This window comes from Nomia melanderi, chromosome 10 (genome assembly GCF_051020985.1).
Source record: "Nomia melanderi isolate GNS246 chromosome 10, iyNomMela1, whole genome shotgun sequence".
Lineage (NCBI taxonomy): Eukaryota > Metazoa > Arthropoda > Insecta > Hymenoptera > Halictidae > Nomia > Nomia melanderi.
The window spans coordinates 17,278,966-17,290,591 of record NC_135008.1 but is presented as its reverse complement, the minus strand read 5'-3'; the positions used below and the strand labels follow the sequence as shown (position 1 = coordinate 17,290,591).

Here is an 11,626-nt window from a genome sequence, read left to right as displayed (position 1 = left end):
CGTGAACAAGAAAGGATGTATCAAACTAAAGACTACATTGTACGACATTTGTATATAATTGTAAATAGAACTGTAAAAAGAACGTTGTGTAAATAATTATGTCGCGGGCGAGCACCCTTGGACCCACCTAGCGCAAGTATATTGTATATAGTTAATATCTGAAATCTAGTTTTCTAGATATTCGCGAAAGTATGTTCCGGAAGGAGGAAATTCCGTTCTCATTTACAAAAAGAATAACCTACGTATGACTTTGCTCTTCACATATATTGTTAAGCTTATTGTTATATACACTCACGACTTTAAACTTTTTGAAAGTGTGTATTGGTTCCAAAGTTATGAAGCATTAAAGTTTTGCATTGTGCTAGAAATTTTCATTTTCATTTTTATTCATTGAAGGTGTTCCTTATAATATGTTTAATCGAACTTCATTTAGATAACAGAAATTGATATTAGTGGGATTGGTTTCTCTGAAAGGTGGGGAAGGACAGCACTCCCACCCGGAAAAAATTAGCCTCACTAATACCAATCTCTATTATCTAAATGAAGTTTAAGCACACATATTATAAGGAACGCGACCTCAAAAAATGAAAGTGAGAACGAAACTTTCTAACGCAATGTAAAATTTTAATAGTTCATAACTTTTGAACTAATACTAACTTCCAAAAAGTTTAAAATCTTGGATGTTTGGAAGAATTGCCTTAACAATGTGTGTCTAAATCAAGGTCATACAAGGATTACTCTTTTTGTAAACAAGTACGAAAACTGTCCATTTCCGGACTAATTTTTGTAAACATTTGAAAAACCAAGTCCGAACGGCGGTAATATGTATAGGAAAAAGTTGTTCAAAAGTTGACAATATATTTCAAGGTCATCCAAATCGGCGAGGAATCAGTGTTGTAAATAATTACCGCTAGAGCTTCCTGGAAATGTCAGTCATGTCAATATCGAGCCGACCACACTAAAACATACAATCGGGGACAAAAGTAAGTGGACAGGTAGTAAAAATGACTATTAATGATGTTTAATCAAGATAATTGTATTGTTATATAACTAAATTTTATTGACCACGTATTTTCATTGTATAATCATTATTCAAGCAATGATTGAAAGTATTATTTACAGTTATGTATAGATTACATAATTTAGATATATTTAGAATTTACATTAGATACATTGCAATGTTATTTGATTTCACGAAATGTGAACTAACGTCAGGTGCTTGTGACTGATACACAGATTGTAAACAAACATTTAGCAGTTCGAAATATGTTTTCGTAACAGTAAGATAGTCTGCTAATATTATCGGGATGCCAAAAATTAGAGAATTTTCATTGCAAATTCGAAATTTGACTATTTCGGACCGTTGCAGAGGAGTAAGTTATCGTACGATAGCAGACAAGTATCAAGTATCGAAAAGTGCAATTCATAAAATAAACAAGAAATTTTTAACACATTACACTGTAGATAATTTAAAAAGTTGTGGACGGAAAAAATGTACCACTGTGCACGATGATAGATGAATTGTCCGCGAATGTCGACGAAATCCAGTGACTTCATCCCGAAAGTTAGCGGAATCATAAAAATTGAATGCATCGACGAAAACTATAAAACGATGACTACGTGAAGTTGGATTTTATAATCGCAGGGCTAGATGTAATATTAGTGAAAGAAACAGAAAGAAATGTTTTGTTTTTACAAAAACATACATTAATATGCCAGTGTTCTTTTGGAAAAAAGTAATCTGGATTGATGAAAGCAAATTTTAGTTACGGCAATTAAAAGGGCAGAAGCATGTATGTAGGAAACCTAATGAAGCATATAAAAAACAATTTATTACGCCGACAGTAGAATTTGGAGGTGGATCTTTGATGGTGTGGGGATATTTTTCGTATCATGGGAGTGGAAGATTAGTGCTCATTGATGGTATAATGAATGCAGACAAGTATATTAACATAATAAACGAAAATTTAGAGTTATCAGTACTAAAAATGGGCTTAGATGAAGATTTCACATTTCAACAAGAAAGCGACACAAAACATACCGTAAAGAAAACTCAACAATGTTTCAAGATTCATGCAGTAAGTTACTCGAATGGTCAGCACAGAACTCGGATTTAAATCCTATTGAAAATTTGTGGAGTGTACTAAATTCTAAAGTACCATTAGATAGTTGTAATAAGAAAAAAATATTTTTTTACTCTTTGACTACAGCGTTTGCACAAATTAATAAAACTTATATAGAAAACTTACTAAATGATATGTCGCGTCGTTTAGAGGCAGTTGTAAAAGCAAAGGGCAATAATACTAAATATTAATTATTAATTATTTATGATAATAATAGTAGTTTACAATTACTGTGTTATGTATTCACTAACTTTTATCTTCACTTATTTGGTAGCCTTATTCAATAAATATTATTTATTTATACAGAACTGTAAATATTACTTTCCATTGTTGCTTGAATAATGTACATACAATGAAAATACGTAATCAATAAAACTTAGTTATATAATACTACAAGTATCTTCATTAAACATCATTAATACTCATTTTCACTACCTGTCTACTTACTTTTGTCCGCGACTGTATGTATACGAACTAACTCATGATGTCACAAATATTGTGATTATTTTCATCATACCTCTAATTCCTAACTAGTCTTCGTGACACTAATTTGTTGTCGAGCACACCGGTCATCGCGGTTTCAATTCACTAAGGCTTTCTAGTCGCGAGTGTATGACCGTACAACTAAAGCGAGACTAAATGCGATGAAGTGAGGTGTAACGATAGAGATCAAAGTTCATAGTGCCGTCAACTTCTTCTACTATCGTTATAACTTATTTCGTCACATTCGGTCTTGCTTGCGTCCTTAATTACTGCCGCGCGGCGTAAACTACGGTTACGGCCATGCACCGAAGAGTGAGGTGGTCCGAACATCATGAGTGGTGGTGTCTCCTTACCCCCCTGACCTTTCAACTTGTCGGTAGTCTGTCAACTCGACGGAGCAGAACTATAGTAATTGGGAAGTGTTTGTATAAATATCTGTGCTTAGACTCAGGATATAAATTTTTTCACTGCGGTAGACTCATACTTATCGCGGATAACACACGATAGGAGTTCACACGTGGCCACCACTAAGAACAACGAAATTTCTCACCACGAAAATGTCCATTATATATCAGAAAGTATTGAAATAATACAGACACTGAATTTCATTAGACCAGTTTATTTATTTCATTTTTACTCAAATTCTACACACAATTATTAATATGTATTAACTGTAAGTTAAGTCTTACAGTATACAACAATTTATGCATATGCATCTACTACATTAGCCTAACTTAAAATGATATAATTGAAATTTGAGGAAATCCAATGTTATTTGTAGTGAACGGTCGTAATTTCTCTTCCCTTGTTTAAACACCGCTGTTTTGTTTGATCCAGGAACGGAGGCTGGCAACATTCGTGTAAACACCAGGATATTTAGGATGAGCACATCCGTAGCCCCAAGAAACGATACCGTAAAGGGTGCCAGCCGACGTCAGCGGGCCACCAGAATCTCCTTGGCAGGAGTCCTTGCCACCTTCTGTGTATCCAGCGCATATCATTCGGGCGGATATTGTGTTCATGCGGCCGTAGAATTCCTGACACTTATTTCTGGCCACGATGGGGACCGACACCTTCATAAGCTGCGACGAGGTCGATCCGCCCTCCTGCGAAGTAAGTAAAGCGCGAATTTTGAGAAACGAGTCTTTCATGTAAAACAGATTATGGTTTTACAGGACTGTCTCGATGCCGCACTGATACGCTCGACGATGAATTATGGGTTGAGCAATTGTAAATGGCCAAGCATCTTTTCATTATAGTGCGAATCGTAATGACGGATTTCAGGTGTTGAAAACTAATGTTTTACTTGTATAGAACAAGTGAATTTGTTTTCACTAAATTTTGTAAGGACGTTAAACAGATCCGAAGATTATGTATCTTCAATGAAAATACATTAGGTATGATTCAATTGAAATTAGCTACGTTTAATCTTTGTTATAATGATTTTTTTTGTAGTTAGTTTAAGAAAGTTTGAAATTAGTAAAGAGTACATTTCTCTAATTTAACACTATTTATACCGAAGGTGTCAAAACACGTGTTTTGAAATTTTAATTTAAAGTTATTTTCTCGGTTTAATCATTTGTCCTCAATTGAATTTTCAACATTTTCTATAGGTAATTTTATAATCGTTATTGGATATGTCTAAAAGTCAATTCAGAATATACGACTAAACTTGGAAAATAATTTTAAGTAAAAATTTCAAAAGGTGTATTTTCATACCTTCGGTAGAAATAGTGTTCAAGAATTATTGTTCGATAATAAATTCTGATGTATGAGCACGTTTAAAATCGGTTACTACTCCTTTGCCCGTTTTTATCTTTTGGAAAATTTTGGAAAGTAAATAAGTCGAACTTCCTTTATATATTTCTAGAAAATGTATGAACGAAGTTGATTTTTTTTTAAATTTTCGTAAGATTATGGCTATTTTAATTATTTGTCGGAGAAAATGTTACATTGAAATGGGAATTTATTGGTTCAGATTTGTAATTGACAACTGTGAAAGCATAACAGGAAGTTAAATTTTGAACAGTTTGACAACTCACCCTGAGTGCTCCCCAGCCAGTGACGTCTACCACTTTGTTGCTTGCCGGTTCCGAGTTAGCCAGGTTTATGGCTTTTACGGTCGGGCCGAATTTGAATTGTCCATCGATCTGCAACAGCATTTGCACTGTATTATTTTCTGTATTCATGTGGAGAATTGAATTTTTTTAAATTGGGTATATATTTAATTGATTGTCTCAGACATCAGTAAGTAATTATGTACATATCTTTTCTATTTTATTACAGCGTTATATTTTATGTAGAACCCATTATCAATTATTCTCAATATTGTAAACAAGTAACATTGACTATAAATTAAAATGATACTATACAGTAAAAAATAAGATGTGTGTTACTAATTTGATATCATTAATTGTTTTCAATACTATTATAGTTGTTCCATTAACCAAGATCAATTTCCAAAGTAAATTCAACTTCTAACTATTTGACATTGATCAATATTGACGTAAAATTGATAACGAAGTTTTTAATTAATACCTAATAAAATTTCACTTACCTGTATAAGAGCAACGTCATAGTCGATAGTCTGCGAGTTGTATTGGGGATGTCTAATGATTTGCTTCACACTGTAGCGTGTACCTTTGTCCTTGTCATTGTTACCAGCTTTCAAGCTGTATCGACTGGGAGCTGATCTATAATCAATGAACCATCGAAATGTTATCGATTCAATTTAGCGTATGAATGACGCCTATCAAATTGTTCACTCCAATGACACGTTGCAGCTATTTATTTTTCAACGTGTTCATTATACCACACTGGTCAACAATACAAGTCAAACTCGATTCTCAAAGACCATGTAACGACATAGTTCACTTATAAATAACTAACGTAACCGTCTAAGCTGACAGGTCATATAACCAAATTATTACATCCTGGCACAAAAAGTGAACAAAAATCACAATAACATAACTGTCTATTTTCGCACTTATTAGATGTCATCAGGTACTAATTACATAATCTTATATGTAGTAAAAAATACTAGCCTTGCTACGGTTCACAGTTTGTCAATATATGTAAGATAAGTACTATGAAAAAGGTAGAAACCGTAAACCACTAACAATTTCTTCCATCTTTTAATTGAAAATTATTCTGGACAAAATGAGAACGTGACTAATTTGAAGAGATTAAATAAACGAAACGGTACTAAGAAGATAGAAAGCGTGTTTTTGTATTAAAAAGCACCCAAAAAACACTATAGGGTTAAAAGTTGTAAACTCAAAAGACTATTTACGTTGTCGCGGCACACTCTAGATTCCTACATGCGGTAAACTGATTAGATTACTCCACGTTCGCGTAGTGCATACAACACTGTTAACTTTACGCATTTGCGTTATTACCCCACGCAATGAGCAGCCGTGATGGCCCAACTACTGCTGATGATCGAGGCACCGCAAATGTGTCCGCTAGTTTGCAAGCTGAGTTGATGCGGATGTTGTTGTATGTCAACTGGGCTTCCTCCGACGATTCGGGAGTCTGGCATCGGAGGGAGAACCTTTAGCACGGAGCCTGCGGTATTAAATCAAGTCAATGACACTGTTAGAGCAACATTGTATTAGCACTCAATAGATAAAAATTTAAACTTTTATTATCGTTTTAATATACGTCCACCGTAATTATTTCACTATCTTCCTTTAATAAGATCTCCGCGTGCACGATTCGATGTAAATATATTTTCCATTGAAGTAGGAACACGATTACGAAACCACGATTGATAAACTTTCATCGAACTCGCGAATAAAGAGAAGTTATGAGAAAATCCAGTTTCTATGATTGTTTGTTCCCAGTTGAAAGCTCTGACAATGAAAATAACTATCTTGCATTAAAATGGAAATACGATTATAAAGGAACGATTCATAAATTTTCAACGAACACGTGGATGAAAGTAATGTGAAGGGGAGATCCAATTTCGATAACTGTTTGATCTTACACATAGAGATCACAGATAATGGAAACAAACATTTTGCATTCAAACTGAAATACGATTACAAGATAATGGTTAGATCCAATTTCGATAATTGCTTATTCTCACTCACCGAAGGCTGCGACAACAAAAAGAGCGAGGAAGACAACTCGCAACATGTTGGATGATTTCTACTGTCTTTACTAAGTTAGTATATACTGCAGTTATGTAGGGTCTTTACTAAGTTAGTATATACTGCAGGGAATGCTTACGTCTGCTGGCTTTTATACGAGAAACTTGTTCTTCTGATTCAGCGAAAAATCCTTATCTGACGACAATGCACCGTACTTTGCACGAGCGGCACGTGGTGCAGGCATTCGTAATATCGTAGTTATGGGGGTGAGGGAGAGTGGAGGCACGAGGGGGGCTTGGGTGATCTTCTATGAAAAGAATAGCCGAGCTTTTTCGCAAGCGCGATTGCAACGATATCGCGAGATAAAAATCACGTCGTACCGAGCTAGTGGGGCGATGGGATTTTGAATAAGCGCGCAATACGGCCGATAAGGAATTTTTAGTCACGTTTATCGCCGCGATCCATTCTACGACCGTGAAGGAGAAAGATTTCGGAGTAGCCCTTGTTAAAAAGACCCGGAGTTTTTAATAGAGTGACAGATAGATACTAATAGTAGCCTAAATTTCTATTTCTGAAAGGAGAAGAATTGGTTGGACAATTTGTGCCAGTAGTGTGTACGATTCCCTTAGAAGAACATAATATTTGTATACTAGAATATGCGATGATACGTTAGAAAATTGGGAATATTTACACTTTGAAGAATTTAACCCATTTTGTATCAGTAGCGCATACATGCGAAGATTTTTCCTGATCTGTATCACCAGAACGCATGTATGCACGCCACCTTTTGGGGCATTATAAGTAGAGTGCATATGAACAAGAACACGAACAATTACAGTATGTTCACCATAACATGGCAACAATATTCATTAAAAGAAATTCATCGAAGAAAATTCGCGAACGTTAAGTAGTTTGTATATCGTAAAGAAAAGAAAAGATACATTTTATAAGTGGAATAATCGCCGTGTGGCTATATGCATTGGCCATTCGAAGCACTTTCATACCGTTCAAAACAATTGGAATACGTGTATTAACTTTGTTGCGATAAATAAAATTATGAATTCTTTGTTTACGCTTGTTTTTAATTTTCTATGCGTTTTGAACCATTTTTACTTTGATGCAATAAAACACATTTTTGGTGATAAGAACCAATTTTCCACTTTTCCGTACGATGCAAATGGGTTAATAGCAAACATTGTTCACTTTGATTGAAACTTTATGCGTTACCCATTGTTCGAAGCAAAGTGACATGATATTAATTTTTAAACTCTTTTAGATACCTTTATTTCACAAAGATTTTGAAGTAATGTTTTATGTATGGTATTCCTGTAACTGGTGGCATAGAAGGGTGATTCTATGTGAAAAGTGTGAAACAAAATTAATAAATTTCAGAATTTCTTCACATGAAAAGTATGGATACGTGTATTTAACAAAATCGACCAGTTGTAAGTGATAGAACCTACGAGATATTATTCTGGATAAAAAAGTAAGTTAGAAATGTAAATAAAAATTCTTTCATTTAAAATTCTGTTTCCGAGAAAATTCAGTTAAAACATTTTTTGAGCACATACCCATTTGGCTGTCAGTTGGTAGAAAACGTTGGTACGTGATACTTTCAAAATGGAGGACTCAAATAGAAAAAAAGGTTATACTAGGTTTTTTACTCATTTTCGTATGTAAAATAACTACCTATCGATTGTTCCATCTGCGTTTAACTGGGTGTTAGCCGTGTGCACGTGTGCACGACAAATATAAACATTTAATTTTCTCTAAAACGAAATCTCAAATAAAACAAATTTTATCCTATTTTTCTGATTTCTTTTTGGCATAAATATTATACCTTCTTCAGTTGAACCATCAGCGCAACCTGCGGCATCCTGCACATTTTGTTGTACAAGTAGGTTTCGATTAGTGCGAATAATAAATTCGAAGAGTTGATCACATTATTCGAATATTTGGAACATTAGAATTGGTTCTAATTTACAAAAACAAAACAACAGAAATATTTAAATATACTTTATTTTACGTATTTTATTAATTTACAAATAATAAACATGTTTATTATTTTACGACGTATTTTAATAGTGTGGATTGCTTGCTTCTACATATTTTCGTACATGTAATGATAAATCAATAATACTGTGTACAGGTATGTTAATTTACATGTTTCGATCCATCATATTTGATTGATTTGATTTTTTTACAGAACATTGTATCGGTGAAAGAAGTCTTGTGAACCTGGTGCTAACTGAACGTTTGTTTGTACTAAATGGGACTAAGTAAAATTAGGATTGAGGAATACGTATTACTATAGCTCACAAAAATAATTCACATATCAGAAGATTTCTCTAGCATGATAGTGAAAGGCAGCGGTATCAGGAATTTCTTTAAAGACATATGTGGAACATATCGGTTCCAAATTTTGTAGATCGATCAATACGTATTTAGAAATATACAATATAGTTTTTAAATACATATACTGATGTAATTCCGTATCAATTTCAATAAGAAAGTGCAAGAAACGGATTAAACCTTCAGAGGAAGTTTCACATAACAAATTCCTTTAAAACGTTGAACACAGGTTTATTAATCAATTAAAGTCTCATTTTATCGCCGCGTGCAATTTTTATACAGTGACTCACAATCGAAATCGTACATCATGCAAAAGAATATGTTTCATATTGTAAAAAAGTTAAGAGTGAATTTAAAAAAGGAAACACAACGAATATATATTGTAAGTATAAAAAAAATAAAGTTACTATATGCAGTCTATAAAATGCGTCACAGCTAAAATCATAGGGTATACATTTTGTTGGCATTCCTGTCAAGGAATACCTGAAAACAAATCAATAACTTTAAACGAAAGAATGTTGCATTGTTATGGCCTGTCAGTAAACATCGCGTATTGTTACAATCAGAAAATATAGCGGAAAGGTAGTAAAAATAAAACGAACATCGGTAAAAATGCGGCAGTTTGTTTTAAAGTGTTTTGAATGTTGCAAAAGCTACAGAAAAATTTCTAAAATAATCAGTAGAAGTGCAAGTACTGTCCGGTATATTATAAGACGTTATAAAATATAAAATACAGTAGGGAATAAATCAAGGAAGGCTCCTAATGATAAATTAAACGAGTATGATGAAAGATGGATAGTGAGAAAAATTAAGGAGAATCCAAAACCTTCTGCACCTCAAATACCAAATAAGGTAAACAAATATTTAAGAAAACATGTTACTCCTGATACAATTAGAAGAGCTTTATGGAAGAATAATTTTCACTGCAGGATAGCTCGAAACAAATCGTTTATTAACAAGAAAAATAAGCGGGGCTGGAGTTTGCACTAGAAATTGTAAATAAAAATTTTAATTTCTGGAAAGGAGTTATATTTACTGACGAAAGTAAATTTAATCAACAATTAATAAATAGAAAGATGGTAAAGTAAATGTATAGGATAGACCAAGTCAGGAATTTAAAATATAAAATTTAAACCCCACTATTAAACGTGGCAGCAGATAAATAATGGTCTGGGGTTGTGTATCAGCTGCTGGTATCGGTAATTTGGAATTTATTGAAAGAACTATAAATAACTATGATTATTTAAATATCTTTAAAAAAACTTGAAAAGCATTGCTAAAAAACTATTCGGAATAAACTCGGAACAAGAAACATTTCGGAATTCTTTACAGTTCATAGTGACAATGATCCTAAGCATATACTGCACATTGTAAAAATGTTATTGTATAATGCCCCAAAAGTAATTAATACCCCTCCGCAATCATTCGACTTGAACATCATAGAAAATAGTTGAAACGAATTACTAATAAGAATACAAAAACACACAAATTCAAATGAAAACGATTTAAGAAAGATTTGATTTTACTGAAGAACTTGTGAAATCGATGCCAAACAGATTCAAAGTCGTAGGAATGCAGTCGAGGCTATCTTACAAAATATTAATTTTAAGTTCAAAGTAAAACTAGTTTTAGTTTATTCATTTTTTTTTATACGTGTACGATTTTAGCTGTGAGGCATTTTACAGACTGAATGCAGTAACTTAATTTTTTGTTATATTTACAAAGGTTCGTTTTGTTTGCTATTGCTACACAATAAATACGGATAAATGTGTATATTCGTCGGACACTGTATATTCGTTGTATTTTCTTTTTCAAGTCAACCCCAAACTTTGTTACAGCATAAAACATATTCTTTTGCATGATATACGATTTTGACTGTGAGTCACGTAGTTCTTTCCCAGGTATTTTTTCGCTTGGTTTAACTAAATCTACAACCTACGATATAACTAATCATACGCTGTCTGTGTTTGACTACGTTAGTAATGACTGGGGACCAATCACGTGTCCGCGTATCGGTCATTAGAATTTACAGTTAATCGGTCGCGCTGATTTACACATTTTGCCAGCAAATATATGGATCAGCAGCGATCGCCCTATGTTGCGGTACGGATTCAATGAAATAAAGTGAAACGGATTGGCAACAGTGTTACAACAGGCAACGGTTGCTACAATTCTGAATGTCAATCGTGTAATCTGTCCCCCAGGGTTTCTCTATTGTCATCGAATCCCTGCTGATTGCATTCGATACGGTTTAGTCACGCTTTTTATTAATCACTTTCATCTATTTAGCAATCGAATATTGCGATCTGTTTCGTAAGAGAAATAAGACCAATGTTAATTTATAAATAGAATGAAAATCATCGTAAATTGCGCGAATCAATCACACAGTGACGTGTTCCATCTTTCATTCACTGTTCGAATTTCGAAAATAAAACGCAAGATAATACGGACGGTATTTTATAGGTGAATGAGTGTGTACTGTCCTCCAACGATGTTTGGTAACTTGTTTATGGAACTAAGGGGACAAGTGCGAAAATGTGTCACGTCCACTCGCAATGAACGCTTCGGTTTCGG

General features: G+C 33.7%; 1 protein-coding gene across 1 annotated transcript; it reads right to left on the bottom strand.

Annotated features, from left to right (window-relative positions):
• Positions 1-3,209: 3,209 nt before the first annotated feature.
• LOC116428701 (trypsin delta-like) lies at positions 3,210-6,870 on the bottom strand. The gene is made up of 5 exons (XM_031980698.2): positions 6,701-6,870; positions 6,005-6,173; positions 5,164-5,299; positions 4,649-4,756; positions 3,210-3,712 (listed from the first exon to the last, which is right to left on the bottom strand). The coding sequence occupies exons 1-5, from the start codon at positions 6,744-6,746 to the stop codon at positions 3,416-3,418; spliced, it is 756 nt and encodes a 251-aa protein (XP_031836558.1). The 5' UTR covers positions 6,747-6,870; the 3' UTR covers positions 3,210-3,415.
• Positions 6,871-11,626: the final 4,756 nt, after the last annotated feature.

Coding starts and splice junctions, on each gene's coding strand:
- LOC116428701 (XM_031980698.2), bottom strand. CDS start 6,746: ATGTTGCGAGTTGTCTTCCTCGCTCTTTTTGTTGTCGCAGCCTTCG. Junction 5,300..6,004: donor ACGGCTGCTCATTGCGTGGG/GTAATAACGCAA, acceptor CATTGATTATAG/ATCAGCTCCCAGTCGATACA. Junction 4,757..5,163: donor ATGACGTTGCTCTTATACAG/GTAAGTGAAATT, acceptor ATGCTGTTGCAG/ATCGATGGACAATTCAAATT.